Source organism: Cucurbita maxima, unplaced genomic scaffold (genome assembly GCF_002738345.1).
Source record: "Cucurbita maxima cultivar Rimu unplaced genomic scaffold, Cmax_1.0 Cma_Scf00030, whole genome shotgun sequence".
NCBI classification, from domain to species: Eukaryota; Viridiplantae; Streptophyta; class Magnoliopsida; order Cucurbitales; family Cucurbitaceae; genus Cucurbita; species Cucurbita maxima.
The window spans coordinates 2,251,655-2,271,021 of NW_019272046.1; the positions used below are offsets into that span (position 1 = coordinate 2,251,655).

Below are 19,367 nucleotides of genomic sequence, written 5' to 3' on the forward strand. Positions count from 1 at the left end.
AAGATCTAGGTTTTCAATGGAGGTTTAACATAACTGTTCAACCTCAAACTAGTACACAAGCAGAACTACTCCATCAGATTCTTGGAAGAATGTGCCTTGGATACGGTAAGTAGTTGAGACGAACCCAAGCATTTCGTAGAATTTGCCTATAATAATAGTTATTAGACAACAATAAAGATGCATCATTTGAAGCTTATATCGTAGGTGGTGTTGTTCCGGAGTTGAAAATCAATAGTTGTTAAGGTCTAAGTTGGTATAGATGAAGAATAAGGTAGTACATAAGATTAAGGTACAGGTTGCATAGAGTGTATAAGACCAATCATCGTTGATTTCAAACCACTACCTCTGCGAAAAGATTTGGGTTTCAAGGAATGACCCACACAGATTCTTGCAAATTGTTTGAAGACCATACGAGAGGAGTCAGTTTGTTGAAAGTGCAATGGAGAAAACTGACAGCTAGAGGAAGCAAGCTGAATACGAACCAGATAACCAAAATTAATTCAAAAGTTCTAATGGTAATATTCAGCTTTCAAACCAAAAAGAAAAAAACCCAAGACCTATTATGTAACGTTCATGTGTGTTACATATCATGTAATCAAAGATAACTTCTTCATCATATTATGTATGAACGCATACTCTACAATATTATTCTTGTTCCTTTGTTCTTCATTGTGAACTATAATATGAAAAAAATACTACACATCCAACCTTACTCACCATCATGAATTATAGGTCCCTTTCATATTGGTCACTAAATATTTTTAAATACTCATTCTATGATTAACAACACAAAAGCTCCAAGTACAACTTAAAAGTTCTATTGTTAGGATAAATTAGCTATATTTCCAGATTTGAATTTATTTTCGGGGATGTTTATCAATCACCTTCGGGTAAAAATGCATTTTAAATAGATTTCCATAAATAAATAACTTTTTTAAAAAAACCATCATTTACATGCATGTAGAAGAGTCTTATTTTTAAGGACAAAGTAGGGTCGTTACAACAACTCCAAATACCTCAAATCTTTACCAACCTGAGCTTCAAGGTAAGTAACAGTACTATACAAGTGAAAAATGTAAGATAATACAAGTTGTTTATAGTAATAAGATTTAAAAGAAATGGTGCTCCACCATCCAACTTTTCGAATAATATTACAAGTGAAGACATGTTTATTGAACAAAATAGTGTGTACTTTGTTGCCAATAAAAATACGTAGATGATACATGAAGTATTAAGCACACCATTCCTTTTGATGTCTAAAAACCTATATGAAGCTTCAACATACATTAAAAAGAAAACAATGCCAAAATTGAAGTGATGGATGGGAAAGAGCAGACCCGAAGGAATACCTCATTCCTGTGATGCACCCACATTTGTTGTTGAATCCATTGGCTCAGCCACGGTTGAATCATCTGGTTTATTGTCGCCTTTCTTACCTGAATTTTGTCAACAAAACTTGGTTCAATATATCCATCCATCCATACATTATCTTCTAAACAAGTATGGATTGCAATTACCTTTCTTCTTCTTCCCGCCACCCTTCTTCTTAGTCTTTGTTCCAAGTGCTAACCAGGCCTTTATTTCAGGATCATCAATAGTTTTTGTAGGTTGAAGTTCTTGCAGTGCATGAGACGCAATTCGGTCCGATCCATTAGGCATCAGTAAGACAGTAAATTTAATGTGGGCGACGTAATCGCCTGCAAAATAACCCATTGCATGAGAAGGTACACTACTTAGAGCAAGATTAAAAAAAAATCGAAAAAGGAAAAGATGATTGCTACCAGGCTTTTCATGGAGGACGGGATATGGTTGCAATAGATCATGATTTACACATTCAACTAGTCCCAGCCTACCTCTTTTCTCTTCCAAAGCCCTATTATTAAGGTGTTAAACCTATGCTTCAGAATTGCAGAACCAAATGGCCTCCCAAATAAATTCATTGTCAAAACACAACCAACCTAGCAGTGAAAGGTAGAATGGGGAATTTCTGACTTATTTCACTGAAAATAAACCTAGATGCTTTTATTTTCAAGTGGTAATTCTTGTCCACAGCTCTTTTATATATGGTCGTCTGCTTCTCATCGACCAGCTTAGGCTGCACAGAATTGTTCATTCATAAACAATTGGTATCACATGACATGTTAACCGGTAACGGTGGTTAGTTAGGTGAAAGGCCTTATTACCTTGCCTTCACCTGTGCTTGTAACTATATCTATGGCATAAACTTCATTCTCTTCAAACTCTGCATCATCAACTCTTGTATCTGGATTTGAGACACTGAGAACAACCTTGTTTCCATCGATCACAAATTGCTTCAACTGGTGGCTAAGCACCCCTTCAACAATTTTGCAATCATAAGCAGCAGCGACCTTTTGAAGGGCTTCGGTTACATCTTTATTCTGAAATCAGAGGGGTTTCAATTAATCAATAGAAATTTTCAAACAGAAATCCATTATGAATTAAAAGGAAAAAGAAAGAACATCCAATTATGTATTAGTCAACAAAGTGAAACAGCATAACTATGATTCTAAAGGCCTCAATAACTATATATAACTCCCAAGTTACGGGAAAACAGATTATTGGTTAACTATATAAATTCTACCCACTATGACAAGACATCACAAGAGACTATCAGAATGTATATCGTTCAACAATTTGGACAATTGAGACATCGGCATCAGCCTATGATATACCAAAACTGACCATTTACATTATAGGCAACAAGGAAAAGAGACAAAGCAAAAGTTGCAAATCACTTCGGCAAAGTTGCCTTCATTATCCAGTAATGGGAAAATAGATTGTTTAATAATATAAATTCAACCCACCACATCATAAGACATCACAAGAGATTACCACGACAATATATATTCATTAACTTGGACAAGTGAGACCACATACATCATCCATGAAAGTCAGCCTATGATATCCATAATTAGACCATGCACAGTATAGGCAACATGGAAAAGAGGCAATCCACAAATCACAAATAGCCTCCGGCAAAGTTTCCTTCCTAATTCAGTGGACTATAGTTGCTTCAATGACCTTTATTTCTGTAGGGAACATACTTTGTTCCATCAATAGTCAAACTTCACAACATTGACTCGGTAAACTAAATCTGAAATGGTGAGTGAAAACAAATAAATGATTTGTGTTGGAGCAAGATCAACTGTACACGGTAATATCACCATTGGTTTATTTTGTGAGCTTCACAAAAGAAATAAACCTTCAACATTGGAACCGTTAAAGTAGGATACCAAAATATAAAGTTAGAGAACAAACTGCAACCATAAACCTATAGCACTAACAAAATTCCACTGAAAATATGGGTCACTAAGATCACAGGCATCAGCCATACACAGTATGTCCACCTACAGTGATTCAAGCATGACCATACTCAATATGGGCAACAGGGAAAAGAGGTAATCAACAAGTAACTAATCACCTCGGCAAAGTTGCCACTAAATCTTTTTGCACATGGCGATGTCTCCCCCATGAACTAGACAATACAATGCAAAAGAGCTCCTTCCACACTCCTACTAAAAGCCTAGTGGACTTGAGGGGAAGAATCCTATAAATTCCGATAAACAAATATCACCATGCAACAGAGGAACTGTATCTTATAAATTATGACAAACAAATACCTATATAGATCCATAACATAAACGTGTTTTCAATATTGTAATCAAAATTTCCAAATAACTAGTTAAGGATTAATACTCACAAATGTGAGTTTGAACAAGTTCTTAATATGTTTAAGTACTTATTATATTCCCTATCAGAGTAACTATGACAAAAGCCTCACATGGTGCATAACTATAGCTTAAGACAAAAGTTCATCATTTAGGGGCAGAAGGACTGAGATGCACATTGTGAAGTAACATAACCATGACTAACTGATAGTTTCTATTACAAACAATTAATCCACATAATCTAAAGGCCATGCAGTGAATCGCAACCTTGGTCGTTAAACTAATCGAGTAATGGCGATAGTAAAAGACGAAAATAATTGAAAGAAAATGGCAAAAAATCATAAGAAATCATAAAAATATTAACATACAAGATCTTGAATCAAGTTCTACAATTAGAAAAGGTTCCAAACAGTAATAGCAAGAACTATTACCTTTTTACCAGGCCGAACAAGTCTCAAGGCAACTTCGGCAGCAGTGTTAGCCGCTGCAATGACATCAGCAGCCCTTCCAGTGACTGGACCTTCTTGCAGAACATGAGTATGAGCAGCTACAGCGATGAACCCATCAATGTGACAGCCCATATCACTGCCGCAAGAAAGACCCCATCATCAATCAACTGTCATTAAACACTCCACGAGAAAACAGCAATCAATTAATGTATAAGTCAGTTACATTTTGAGTATATCTCCTTCTTCCATCACTGTTTGATCGCTAGCCAGAGGTGAAAAGTGGCCGACTATGTTGTTTACAGAGATGCAAGTTGGAAAGGCAACGCCCCGTTCTATCTTCTTCTTAACATTCTTGTACATGTTGCCAGTTTGCCTTCACATTCGAACAAAAATACTTACAAAACACGAACAGCAAAAAATGGGGTAAATCTTGGAAGTTCTAATCCTGAAACCTACTCTCTGATAAACGAATCTCCTATTTCGCAAACGTCAACGATTTTTGCTTTAGGTTTACATTCGGATAACACCAGCTGCAATGCTTCTGCAAGATTTTCCGGTTTCCATCAACAGTGTCGTAATTCATATTCAATTAGACATGCTAATGAGAAAGACAATGGCAATGATTGCAAAAGAAAGACAGAAATAACTCACTGTTTATAATCTCGGCAGCATTTTTGTACTTCGTAACAACATCCGGAGAGGAGAGATCCAACTCTACCTCCTCCCTATCATCGTCCGACGACATAAATTTTGAGGTTCAAAAACTCGTGAACTACCTGAAACAAATGATTCACGACGAAGAATTCAAGTTTACCAGCAAAGAACAATGAAGAAAATAGGGTTAGCTTCTTCTATGGCCGCGTTTGTTTATATAGGAATGGCTCTGAGCTGGTTAGGGTTTTGGGTTTTCTTATTCCACTTTTCTTCATTCTACTTTTTATTGTTATTTTTAAAATAACCATTTTATACTTATATTTAATTTATACGTCACATTATTACATCTTTAAAATTTATTTTCTTTTTAACGGTATAAATAATTTAATTTAACTAATTAATAAAAAAACAAAACAAGTTGTACTCAAGCTTAATTATTAAAATATTTCATCCAAAATAAAATTCTTAATTTGTCCTTACAAAGGTCTCCCTATTTTAAATAATAATATTTTAGAAATTTTATACAAAATTCTTTAAAATCAAGTGTAAAAATTTAATTAATTATAAAATAGACTTAAATACTATTTTATTCTTTAAAATCAATTATAATTGAAAGATATTTTAATTCACGCCACATTAAAAAAGAATAAAGTTTCATTGTCACAAAATTTGGGTGGATTACAATTTAGAGTAATTTAAAGTTATTGTATTTCATTAATATATTCTAAGACTTTTTATTTACTTTAGGTTACATTTACATAACCGTAATTATGATCATAAAGTATGAATTCATGGAATGCCTTTAATAGTTTAATTTTGAGGCCATATAAAGTCATGGATGTTATATTTGTAAGGAAACTTGGAAAATATAATAAAATAAGCATTTATGCTTTCTTTAGTCCGTAGCTAAGTTTCTTTACAATTCTGTGTAGTTTAGGTTGCATGTAGAATCATTCAAGCTTGACATGATCAATTTTGTTTGTGGAGTGATTCGAATCTCAAACAAGTGTTCTTGGCTTGAAATATTTGATCAAAAAGAATCATTCAAGCTAGACATGATCGATCTTGCTTGTGGAGTGTTTTGAATCTCAAACAAGTGTTCTTGCTTTGAGATATTTGATCATTAAGATAATCTGAATCTTACTCTCTCGTAGTGATTCCATATCAACTCCCAATAGGAAGGTAGAACTCAATAGTAAAAAGCTCACAGCTAGAATAGTCGTAGTCAAGGTTCCTTGTCTTGCTTCATATGCAAGGAGGCCATTGAGAATCTAAATGGCTACAAAAGGCGACACTATATGCCTTCGAACCAAAACTTGAAATGAATTCAGAAGCTAAATACGAAAAGGTAGAAACTAAAATATTGTTAATTAAGAACGTTGAACACCCCTTGCATGGGGACACTAAATTACTTTTCTACTCTGCAGACGAGAGTGGAAAAGATAGAAGAGTCAGTGGAATGCGGTCTTATGTATGTTGAGGCCTGGGTTAATCATAGAGTGGCTAGGAATACCATTGTCGACTCTAAAGCTACTCACAAGTTCATGACGGAGACCGATGCAAAATGTTTAAACATCCATTGGTATCGAGACATAAGAAAGATGAAGTTCATTAATTCGGTAGTCTTATCTGTCTTAGGAGTTGCAAAGAGAAGTCCGATCAAGTTGGGGACTTGGACTGGACAAACGGATTTTTTGATAGTCAAGATGGATGACTTCAACATCCTGTTAGGGATGGACTTCTTACTAGAACACAGTTATTCTCATGCCCTTAATAAAATGCTTAGTAGTAATGGAGTCCAACCCAAAGATCATTTAGAAAACACCCATCAAACAAGAGGGGTAAATATGACGTCGACATTACAAATGAGAAGGGATCTTAGCAATGATGAACCTACGCTTGCTGCCATTGTCGTAGTTGAAGAGGGGAGCTCGAGTGAGGTAACCCCAACAGAAACCTCGTGGTCACTACATAAACACCGTGACACAAGACCAGAAAGTCAGACAAAGTATTTATCTTCATTTGGGTTGATAGATCACGAGATTGATTTTATATCGGGGGTAAGATCGCCTACCACAAGTGTGTGTCATGTAGCTCAACCTGAGCTAGCTGAATTATAAAACAACTAAATGATTTGTTGACAATCCGGTTCATTAGACTCGCAAAGATTCTTGTCAGTGATCACCCAATTAGTGTGGAGAGACCCCAACCCAATAACTTTATGGTAGGGAGGAGATAAACCTCCGAAGGAACTCGTGTTTACTTAAAAAAAACCATCTAGAGAAATGGAGAAGGGCTAGTTGGAAGCGTCAGCCACAAAAATTTCAAAATAGTGAGAAAATTCAGATCAAATTGAGGTCATATCAACTCCGAGTTCAAAGTAGCATGAGCCAACAATGGGTGCGAAAATACTATAGACTAGTCAAGAATAATAATAGAACTAGAGGAGCAAAGTTGGTCGACGAGAAGAGGAGAGGAGCTAAGCAGTGAGACCAATAAAATAGGTTCATGCAATGGAATTGCTTTACTGAGTTGACAGGGAATGAGCGAAGCCAAGATGGCTTGGTAAGCAAGCAATCTATTATTTAGGGCCCAACTCCAAGTTCGTTCTCTTCTTTCTTTTTGAGGTTAGGAAGGTATCATATAGGATCCAATTGTCCCATGGATGCAAACACAAGGAGGTGGTACGACCACATACAACTAAGATAAATTTCGTAGCGAAAAAAGTAGGAGAGAATCTGACAGGGAAGACAGGAAGAGTCGACGAATTGAAAAGTAATTTTCAATAGTTCGTGGCAGATTAGAAAAGACTCCTCAATGCTAAGATCAGCTGGAAGCGTGTCGAGAGACCTGAAGTCAACCTCATCCTAAATCGCTGAGTTTGTGAAGAGTTAGTTGATATAGACGTTAATCAATTGAGTGGGAGAGGATGTCACAGTCAAGCTTGTCCAAGCATGTTGCCTGTGGTCGTGTGTGTCGGATGTCCCAAATCATGCTTGTCCAGGACATGTTGTCATGACTGCATGTCAGTTCCAAACCTCTTTTACTTGCTTCCATGTTAGATAGCCCTTTACTATTCTTATTATGTCAATACGGAGATGCATAACCGGTCACCAAAATCATGTCTACACTCGACAGGGTTAAAATGCCCCAACATATACTATATGGGGCAAATTATATACTATCAAAGATGTGGTTGTTGTTTATTCACTTTTAGCCTATAACATTACTCTCTTTAAAATTATTTTTAACACATTTTCTCTCATGTTTTTTAGAAAATTTCTCTAAAATGTGACCCAAAGCTCGAGCTTTCATCAATATTGTTCGCAAAGTCTGAATCTCACATGGCTGACTTGTTTGTTGGGTTAGAACAAATGTAGCACAATCACAATCTCGCTGCCACAAGAGAGTGATTGTGACACAAGGCATTCCACCTAGTGTAGCACTTGATAGTGGGTGATTAATGGTCACTTAAGATCTAAGTTCACTGCCACAAGAGAGTGATTGTGGTGTGTTCCTAAGAAATTTAGACAATTGTACCGGTTTGATCCTGAGCCATGGAAAATATTGAGTTTGCTCCTGAACTCGTAAAAAGAGTTGTATACCAATTTGATCCTGAGCCGTAGAAATGATTGAGTTTGCTCTTGAGCTCGTAAAAAGAGCGGTGTAGCGGTTGGGCTCTGATCCAAGGAAAGAGTTGAGAAAGTTTTATTCAAATTTTCAAGAGGAGCTCGGTGAGTGGAGTAAGTCGAGTTTGACCGAACCACTATAAATCTACAATGTTATATTTTCTAACCCTTTTCTATTTAAATTCTAAATTGTTATTAAGTTTTATGGCATGTTATAAGTTTCTTTTATAATTATTCAAGTTTATTGTATTAATTATCATATTCTATTTATTTAGAAAAGAAATTTATAATTAGAAAATTTTAATCAGGCTTAAATTTTTTTATTTAGAAACTTATTCACCCCTCTAGGATTGCCATATACTCTAACTATCTCAAAAAAAACTACTTTTATTTTTAACTTATTCATCCCTCTAAGATTACCATATACTCTAACTATCTCAAAAGAAACGACAGTGTCTCCTATATTGCCTCTGCCGATAGGTCATTACAGTTAGCTGTCACAGAATGAGTCATCCTAGGGCGTCAATCGAGTTTGTGTATTTTGAGATTTTTTGTATTTTGTTTGAAATTGTAACGGGAACTCATTTCCTCTTTGTAATAAATTTGAATGGCAATGAATCATAAATAGATTTATGTTTTCTTTTTACTTGTGTTGTTTAAGTTAAATTGCCCAAAATTTTACCCAATTTTACTATGTTTTTTATTTCTATTTTTATTTTATTTGCTTTTGTTGTTTAAGTTGGATCCAATTATAGAATCTAAATAAACTGACCTCATGGAGACAGAATGTTGAAATAGAACAGGGTCGAACAGCTTACCAAAGCCCCTACCCCTCTGGAGATACACCCCATTTAGAAGGTTCACAAGGATCCAATATGACCACTCAGATTTATGTTGCCTATGGAAGCAAATAGAATTTCGGCCCAACATTTTTTTTTTTCTTTTGTAGGGGAGGGATTGACTTCTCTAACGCATATTTAGTCGTACCAAAGTGTGATTGTTTCGTAAATTAAAAGTTAAATAAGTAAATAAATATAAGAGAAATAAACCTTTACATTTTTGTTAACAATTTTTTTTATTAAGTTATTCAATTCCATCCAAACCTAAAGATTTCACATTTTTGAAGATGTTTTACTTTTATCCTGAACTTATAAAAGTGAATCAAATATGACTTTAAATAAATTTATTGCGAAAATGAAGGATAGAAATTGACATGAAAATAAAGTGGTAAACAGGGAAACAGCATGGCTTTTAAGAAAAGAAACAATAAACGTGTGGGCAACTACGGGCAAACACGAAGTAATCAGTAGATGATTTAGGTGCAATACATTCAAATTTCACCTATTGAAAGCTTTGACATCGAAAATAGCTAATAGTGGGATACAAGCCTAAATCAAAGCTTTGAAATATGAAGGAAGAGATCCAAAACCTGCGGTTACCAAACAAGACATCAAGTGAGCTGTGCTGCTGGGGAGAGTCCGCAGGCTTGGCTTCCCGCTCCCTCTAGCCTTGCGTTCGGCTCAAACGGCCATTGCTGCACTTTTCATTCTCCCCATGTTAAGACTTCAATGGCTGGTTGCTAGAGCAGTAACCAACAGACCCAGCACAAGAAATGGTTGGGCACTCGCCTGAAATGTCATTGCAAACAGTATAATTTGAAAATCTGGACTGATTGTGGTAGGAATACACGACATGATTACGAACGAGACATGGGGTATTGTACTTAGAGATGTTTGGAAAAGGCAGAACTATAATGCTTTTCCAGATAGCGTACAGAGAAATGGTTCTATGATCGAAAATCTACACTTTGAGGAGATAAGTACCTGATATTTGACATCGTACTTGACGGGGTCCTTGAGGAAGTATTTAAACTGCACAAGTCATGAGAGCATGGATTAGTCAAGTATTTACTTTCCTCATAACTAAAAGGGTACGATGGTCATACATAAGTATAATAAATTATAGTTCAAGAGTAATTTAGATCTAAAGGTCTTATTCCTCAGTAAAGTTCTTCTTCGACCAAATCCTAAGAATTTCATATCAATATGGCCGTTTCTTGTTAACTTTTTGTGCGCCTTTCAAAGGGCAGATTTTCGTGTTTCGTATCATGGGTCTTACTTTGCAAGATTTTTTTTTTTTTTTTTTGGTCTTTCTTAATGGCTAAAGCTTCTATAGTTTATCTTCAGTTTGGTTTGTTGTTGATCTCCCTCTTTTTGGCTTTACATCTTCACAGCTTCCCTCGTGTGCTTTTGGAGGATTTTATCTTGTCTTCAGCGGCCATTTTGTGTTATTTGGGAGGGCTCTTTTTCGTGGTTTGGCTTTAGGGGTTTCTTTATTTCCAAGCATTTTTTTTTTCTCACTATCAGCATCCTGTCTGTTTTTTTTGTGGGGTTTGAAGTCTGAAGATTTGTTCAAGGCTCTAGAGGTTGGTTGGGATATGGAGCCCGATGCCTATTGTAAAACATCTAGTAGAAATATATATGGTAAAGATTTGGTAGAGATATATTTGATAGATTATGTCTTAAATCTGTTAAATAACCCCGGTCCTTCGAAAATGTACTTTTTTTCATTTTCTATATTCTTTCTTATTGTATATATACATAAAATCATCAATAAAACCTTTAGTCAATATTCCTCTTTAAATTTTCTCTATCTGTTCTTTGTGTTCATCTTGATTGAGTATGTGCGTTGTTGAGCGATCCTAACAACCTTGTTCTTTTCTGTTTCCTAGTTCAACATTGGGGCTCCCTTTATGGAGTTTTTATCTCTTTAGCATTAATATCTTTTTATCTATTCAATCTTGTTAAAATAAAGAGATTTACCTGGAAAAAAATTTGGGGAGCGATTAGAGCAAGGAGGGCCAATGCATAATACGGCTTACCAGCTCCCAACAGATAACCTGCAATAAGTAAACATCATTTATGGTCACATTCATTTCAAACACATCATAGGGGACAGTGTATTTTAACTTTCAAATCAACGCCTTCAATTTACATTAGATGTTACAATAGTCATCATGATTTCGGGTTCTACATCGAAAATAAATAGGATGATAGCAGTAAGAAAAGCAAAGATCAAAAGTAAAAAGTTGTTAGAACTTCAGCTGCGAAGAACACCATTGTCAGACTGAGATTCAGGGATTATTTTTGTGGACCTAAAAGAGACATCCAATAATCCATCTTCCCAACAATCAAAAAGCCTTGTATTTTAAACTCACTCCGTTGAGTTGCAAACAAATTTTTGGGATCCTTGTCCATTATTACAGGGAACTGCTTTATTGAGTCAGGAAAATATCATTTCCAGTACTTTTACCATTGCTCAATTCCTTCAATGACTAACAGAGTTATAGATGCTAGGTGTCACAGTTGTAAGTTGTAATCTTCCAACCGTGCGGCACCATGACAAACAAACAATCATGGAAAACGTTAAGAGGAATTCAAGCCTCAATATACTTCTTCGCTCTTTTTTGTGACTTCGTCTCTGAGATCTCACATCGGTTGGAGAGAGAAACGAAACATTCCCTGGTGTGGAAAGTTCTCCCTAACAGACGCGTTTTAAAATCGTAAAGCTGATGGCAGTACATAACGGGCTAAAGCGGACAATATCGGCTAATGGTGTGCTTAGGCTGTTATATCGTCGGACCTTAGGCAATGCAGCTTTACTAGGCCATTGCCTATACAAGTCCCAAGGATCAACCTTGTCTCTACACTATGTCAAGATCCTTTAAACCCAACATCGCAATATTTCTCCTTGGTTCTCGACAACACAGCCCACAGCCCATGCATTTCTACATTAATCCTAAACTTCACCGGGATGTGTTATGGACCCTCCATTGGGTTGAAACAACCTTAAAACTCTGGTGCTTACTGGGAGCATAACTATGCAACCCAAAACTTATTGAGCTATTTTAATGCTTACCGAGACACAATGGGCAAGTATTGTGCCAACGAGGAACAATTGGGTCCCCTTGATGCTTCATGATATCACCCCGAGCATCCGGTTGTCATCTACCTTTGCTACTTGCTCGGAGACACTTATCGACAACTAACTCATGGAGTTATCTTGTCTTCAAAACCTCCTGAACATCCATCCATCTGAAAACCATTGTGGCGTCAACCCTTTCGTGTTCGTGCCGACTCATTTTTTTTATTGTGCTAAAGCCAAACCCTATAACGCCAACCTCTGACCCATGGAATTTCAGCACACCCATGTCACCCGACACTGTTTATAGAATCTCATTACCAAAGGAAGAAGCTCAAGACACTTGTCTTGCAATGCTCCCTCACACCATGACACTCGCATGTGCCATGAGGTGGCACACTTCACACATGAGACCACCTATAGTAACACTATAAGGGGTTTTTGGTCTTACATCCATACTCATCAAAATGACGAGGAGTCATATTCCAACGTGGAGCACATGTTTAGCGCTGATTGACACCGAATCTGGCCGGCTTGAATCTTATACCCATGCATGTAACTCCAAAGTCTCTTGCCCAAACTCATGACGGAATCTTGACTTCCAAGTTCATGGCCCACGGGACCATATGGCCCTATCAAGCTTGTCTCTGAAACAACAGACAAAACTGTCGCTTCTCTTCTTGCTTGCGCCTTAATTTGACTTTCTTGTAAGCTCTTAATGGTGTGCTAGATGATGCACCATCCTTTCTCCTCAATCGTATCATGGCATTTCTCTCTCTTGACCATTGACATGGCCCGACAGGTGACACTTGCATGTCACCCTTACTCTTGTCTATAACGTGGGAGTCACAACTTGCTTCTAGTATGGTTGTAACACTCTCCCCATGTTTAAATAGTTATCGTCTCGATGACTTACTCAGGGGCTCAATCCACCTCACCTTACAATGGATTGTGACAGTCTCCCCTACTTACATAAAAGGAAGATCCACCAAAAAGTAAATTACAAGAAAGGCCGAAACCAAGAAAAGAGCAACTTGAATTCTATGTGAAAATGATCTTGTATGCTTTAAATTTATTTCGCAAGGTTTTAAAGTGAAATTCTCTCGAGAACAAGAAGTGCCAGAAGCATTACCAGCAACAGATAGTTGAGTTATGTCAATAGCACCAACGCAAATCCATTTAGCAGTTTCAGCACCAAAAGCTACTGGAAGTGACTGTAAAAGCAGTAAACAACAAAAGCTGACATTAAAATAACAACACCAAAATAAACCTGATAAGACCTATATTAATTTTACGAAATCAAAGACCCTGTTTTAGAATGAAATACCTGAAGTCCCATAGCTCTATCCCCCTCAATACTTTTGAAATCGTTTACAATGGCTATTCCCAACTGGTTATGGCAAAGCAGAAGGCAGTCTCATTAGTATTGGATTTTGCGAAAACACAAACTCTGAAAAAGAAATTGAGAAGCATACTCCAGCTATGCTGTACAAGAGTGTGAGAACGACAATATCAGGAGTGAGAGTTCCAAATAAAGCTTGACCTGCCCACCTGAGATTGAACATTGATTGTTACTGGAAAAGCAAACTTATCATATAAGAAAGAACAAGATAATTTTAAGCTATATATGGTTACTGGTAGAGCCTGGAACAAGCCAATTAATTGTGCATAAATAATAAACCAAAGATAGAACCAGCCATCACGGGGGTTCCATATATATGTGGTTCTACTCAAAGTGGATTAGACGTGGATAAAGTATTCATTATATGAATAGGCGAGGATAAAGTGTAATCATGGTCAATTGATTTCAGTTCAGTTTGTGGTCAATGGAAGAAGGATGTTCTCCTATGATAAGCTTTTGTCTATCATAAAACAGAATGCTCAAAAGTCCGACTTGATTAGGCCATTCAAATGAGTGCAAATATTGACTGCTAACCAGATATATAGAAAACTTTCAAACTTTCATATGAAACAGAAATAACTTGGTCAACCAGTCAAATTACACAGAAATGACTGGTAAGACTTTATTGACCACCAATTTATATCAATTTACCAAGATCTATGGATCACAGGATTACGCACCATGGTAAACTGATATAACTTGCCCCGAGAGCAAAATTTCCAATCCAACCATTTTGTTTCAGCTGCAACCACATAGAAAATGTTCTTAGCATTCAGAAGATCCACTTTAGAGACGATAAACTTTTTGTGTTACCTTTAGAGGTGGAGCGGAGTATATATACGATAACAGCGAACCACCCAGAGCAAGGTAAAAGACTACAGGGAAGTCATGCCCTGCCTGGAAATGACAAAAACAAAGTTCAGGAAAAACAATCCATATGAACGATGAGTATGATCCTTCAATTTAATGAACCTACCCACACATCCAACAAACCAGCCAAGCCAAGTCCTCCCAGAAGCAACACCCAAATTTGAGTTATAACCTGATAAAATTTTATGGATGAAGAAACCAATAAGGATTGATTATACATGCCTTTGCAAACGGATATCAATTGGTTTAGCTCATACCTCATTCTCAGATATTGCCCCAGATGGGATTGGACGATAAGGTTCATTAATTGCATCGATTTCTCGGTCATACCAATCATTGATTGTCTAAAAAACCAAAGGGCCAATTCTATCTCATTTGTGCTTGAATACTTTCATAAGGCAGAGGAAAACTTTGAAAGGAGGAGAGTTTACCTGTGTGTAGCCAGTGAGAAATGGACCAGACATAAGCATGCAAGCAATTGATTTTGCCACATCCTCGAAATTCCAATGGAAGTTACCTGTAAATGAAAATCTTGTATCGTTGAAGGTACATTAAATGGTTCAACGAGGTAACTAATCAATGAAGCAGAAAAATTCCAGTTAGTACAATCCCCAATTTATCTATAAGCGTAATCACTCTTTTGACCCCCATCAGATGCATTAGACCATATATACAAAACTTGAGAATGGATCTTTAAGTTTTGATATGAGAAGACCTTGTTAATTCTTATCAGACACGAAGACAAAGAAGTAAATTCATCAAAGATTTTCAAATGCAACTTTAATGTCTTCCTATGTAAAAAATGAATACCAGAAGCAGCAGCACCGCATACTACTCCCCAGACCAATGGGGGCCATGTAACAGGCTTTGTCAATTGAAGACGAATCTTCCATTTATTCTGCACAAAGTGCACATGACGAACTTAATAACGAATTATTGTAACATATACATTCAAATCTTCCTAAAAAACAAGCTGAGGACACGGTAACTCACAGTTTCTTGCGCAGCACCTTTAATTCCAAGAAGCTGGTTGAAGCTCGAACCACCACTAGCCGTCGCCTTATCTGGAGCCTGAGATTTAACTGACCAATACGAATAAGAAAAACATAAATACGAAGCACAGGATGAAAAGGAAAAAGACAATAAAAGCAGCTCAAATTTAATCATTTCTCAAGTTTCGAGAAATATACGCGGCTAGATTTGAAGTATTTCATTAGTCGACATTAAAAAAGAAAGCAAGCTGAAAGAAATAAAAAACGCATGAAAAACCTTCATTGGCGTCAGTTTCAGCGGCAACAACCAAAAGCCTCCTCCCTGGAACAGTAACAAATCGTCGTTACCAACACAAAAACGAAATCAGCACTTAAAATCTCAAAATCCACACCAAAGCCAGAGAAGTCCACAAAGAATAATAACAAGAAAATTGGAAAATTCATGCATATAACATAGAACTAAAAAAGATCATTCTTCAATTCTGAAGTTCTTCAATGTCAATGTGTATTAATTTTTGTCATTATCAGAAACTAATGAAAGCATTGCAGAGTGAACTCACTAGAGAACGAAACAGAAACCGGTGATAGAGTAGAGTGAAATCGAACTCGATTGGCTTGGATGCTCGATAATCTCAGAGATGGAGCTGTATTCAATGTTAACGCCATGGAAGCACAATCTCCGTTCCTTCTTGGAGCTCCCACTGAGAATTGCGGATATTGCGCGGTTTAAAAAAAAATAGACTACGGTGAAATTGAGCCGTCTGGTGGGAGTTGATAACTTAACCACTTAGCTTTGGATTAAATAAAACTAACCCGAGGAGGGTAATGTTATTCTACGTCCAAGCCTATGGTAATTAAGGTGCTCTCACTTACGATGGCTTGGCTGTCTTAAAATTTGTTAATTAAATGTATTTTTATTTTTTCAGAAATAATAATTTGGGAAAATATTATTCTAAAAATATAATTAAGTTGCTTCACACGCAAATAATTTGTTTAAATGGAAAAAAACATATATATATATATATATATATATATAAATATCCGATTTACCTTAACAACAAGAGATTCAAAAATAGAAGCAATTGGGCTGGCCCATTGGGCCTAGTCAGACAAGCATTTGTTTTTGTTTTTTTCTTTTTTTTCTTTTTTTTTTTTTGAGAATTTTTTAAGTTAAAAAAACAGATATTTGTGTGAAATTATATATTTTCTTACCACGTCTTTAGAATAGTTCTATTTTCTTAATAAAAAAATATTTTTTTTCAATAAAATGTATATTATTTATATATATATATATATATAATTTATTTTTTATTTTTTATTTTTTATTTTTTTGGCAAAGGAACAATTCCGAATTTTGGGTTTAATAATTTAATGTAGTGGCTACAACTCCCACAAGCATCTTTACTAATAAATAATTCCAAGAAATGTTCCGTTTGTAGAAATCATATTCCATTTATTATGCTTTAGGATTTTTATTATATTTTTTATTCGTGGTATACTTTTTAAGAATAATGTTAAAAATAATTTTAAAAAAACAATAGAATTTAAATTGTTTGCTTAGTTTTAGGTATATTTTGACTTTATTCTAGATTTTACCGATGGTAAAATTTTATTATTTTGAAAAAAATTGAAAGTAATATTTGCAAATATGCCAAGTTTATTAAATTATTCTCTTTTTGAAGTTTTGTGGACACGGATTTAAAAGAATATTATTTATTAATATATAATAAAGGAATATTTGTTTGTAGCTTCCTATTTGTGTTATTTAGGAATGTGCCGAATAAGGAGAACACCTCGAGTAACCTAAAGTTACTATCGTCATCATAACCTATGCTCTTATGCAGAATTAAACCTTTTAATTTTTTTCATAAAACATTGTCTTGAACTTATATGTTCAAAATCATCTTTAAAACAACATAAGAAAACACTAAATAAAACAAGTAAAATATTAAAAGTAAAAACATCGTATACTAACTTGTTCACGACCCATAGGCCTTCTACCTCCACGCGGCATTGCTCTGTCAGGCTTTCGTCCATTGCAGAAAATTCCCCACTACTGCCTCCCGTAGGAGTCTGGGTCATGTCTCAGTCCTAGTGTGGCTGATCATCCTCTCGGACCAGCTACTGATCATCGCCTTGGTAAGCTATTGCCTCACCAACTAGCTAATCAGACGCGAGCCCCTCCTCGGGCGGATTCCTCCTTTTGCTCCTCAGCGTACAGGGTATTAGCAGTCGTTTCCAGCTGTTGTTCCCCTCACAAGGGCAGGTTCTTACGCGTTACTCACCCGTTCGCCACTAGAAACACCACTTCCCGTCCGATTTGCATGTGTTAAGCATGCCGCGAGCGTTCATCCTGAGCCAGGATCGAACTCTCCATGAGAAAGACTAAGAAAATAAAATACCACTATCTTGTACACGTGTCATGGTTTCTACTTGTGCTGTCGTCACCAGTCGTACAAGGATGTCTTGCCTTTACATGAAATAGAAGAAGCACACAAATGGAGTATTTTAAGAAATATTCAATAAGTGACTCATTATTGAGGTTATGGAATGCAAACACATGTTCTAGGGACCTATCGTTAAAACCATCATAGTGGTGGCTTCCAATCCGGACAAAATTGGACGTGTAGTACTTTCCTACACATGACCCACACATGAGAGCGTGGTTCTCTAGGCGGTTCGCACCCTTTGGACCCATCATAATCGAGCTAGTTGTCCGTAGCGACGTTCAAAGATCAGCATACCCCTAAGTGTCATACGAGGTATGACCACCATCATCATCATAGTGTACACATCCATACTCATCATCATAAATGGGAAAGTATCCTGTAGTATATAAACACACATGGTGAGATCTCTGTAGTTTTCATCTTTAAATCATTTTTATGACACAACCTATACACCGTTTACATATTACTCTAAGTAACATGCACACATTAGCCTTCATACATTCATCATGATTAACATTAACTAGAGTTGTGTCTTTGAAAACTCGTCGTCATAATGCATCGTGGCATTTAATACATGCACGTCATATTAATATGGAACATATCATATTAAGTCATTTCATCATCATAGGTCTCTCATCATGTTATTATTATGCATCATCATGTCAACAACACGCACATCATCTCATCATTGCATAGTATCATCACATCATCACATCATTATGTAATGTTATCATATAACATCATCACATCATTATTTAACGTCATCATATCATTATTTAACAACGTCATCACATTATCATATAACGTCATTACATCATCATATAACATTATCACATCATCATACAACATAAAATATAAATTACTCGTGCAAGAACCACTGGGCACGTTTCTTCATGTACAAGACAAGTCTTCCGACTGAGTCGATACTAAGGTCACTTACTTGGTTAGCTTAGGTTGAAGCTATTGCAACTCTTTAATGCTAGCTTAACGTTGCTCTTTGAAATTTAATTCTGCCTAGAGAGCTAACAATCATGAATTAAAATTCTACTTATAGAAATTGGCTCACCTAATTTATTTATCAATAATTTAAACTTACTCATAATAATTCAAATTAGTAAATCGCTCACCTAATTTTACATAAAATAATTTAAACTTACTCATAATAATTTAAACTAGTTAAGTTTAATTATGCATAAATACTTCAAACTTGACTCCAAAAATTTAAACTAACTAAAAAGTAGTTTTACTAATCTTTAACGCTTCATCCTACTAACCCGCTTCCGAAAAATTGAAACTAAGAGGAAAGAGTCC

The 19,367-nt window shown here is 36.0% G+C and overlaps 2 protein-coding genes across 4 annotated transcripts; both read right to left on the reverse strand.

Moving 5' to 3' along the window:
- Window positions 1-232: 232 nt before the first annotated feature.
- LOC111466231 (ERBB-3 BINDING PROTEIN 1-like) lies at window positions 233-5,036 on the reverse strand. 3 transcript variants are annotated; one of them, XM_023110831.1, is made up of 9 exons: window positions 4,790-5,036; window positions 4,595-4,679; window positions 4,362-4,511; window positions 4,121-4,274; window positions 2,184-2,399; window positions 1,959-2,095; window positions 1,518-1,873; window positions 1,350-1,436; window positions 233-470 (listed from the first exon to the last, which is right to left on the reverse strand). In XM_023110831.1, exons 1-8 carry the CDS (start codon window positions 4,881-4,883, stop codon window positions 1,351-1,353), a joined length of 1,278 nt encoding a protein of 425 aa, XP_022966599.1. In that variant the 5' UTR covers window positions 4,884-5,036; the 3' UTR covers window positions 233-470; window position 1,350. The 3 variants fall into 3 exon arrangements, with proteins under 3 accessions (XP_022966599.1, XP_022966598.1, XP_022966600.1); XM_023110832.1 differs by lacking the exon at window positions 233-470 and having other exon boundaries at window positions 1,083-1,436; window positions 1,518-1,697; window positions 1,782-1,873; window positions 4,790-5,032; XM_023110830.1 differs by lacking the exon at window positions 233-470 and having other exon boundaries at window positions 1,068-1,436.
- A 4,605-nt stretch (window positions 5,037-9,641) lies between these two features.
- Window positions 9,642-16,403, reverse strand: LOC111466211 (chlorophyll synthase, chloroplastic-like). The gene is made up of 15 exons (XM_023110798.1): window positions 16,167-16,403; window positions 15,884-15,928; window positions 15,608-15,696; window positions 15,425-15,512; window positions 15,046-15,131; window positions 14,872-14,958; window positions 14,721-14,786; window positions 14,558-14,641; window positions 14,425-14,486; window positions 13,818-13,893; window positions 13,670-13,732; window positions 13,475-13,556; window positions 11,244-11,320; window positions 10,245-10,292; window positions 9,642-10,049 (listed from the first exon to the last, which is right to left on the reverse strand). Exons 1-15 carry the CDS (start codon window positions 16,270-16,272, stop codon window positions 9,987-9,989), a joined length of 1,122 nt encoding a protein of 373 aa, XP_022966566.1. The 5' UTR covers window positions 16,273-16,403; the 3' UTR covers window positions 9,642-9,986.
- Window positions 16,404-19,367: the final 2,964 nt, after the last annotated feature.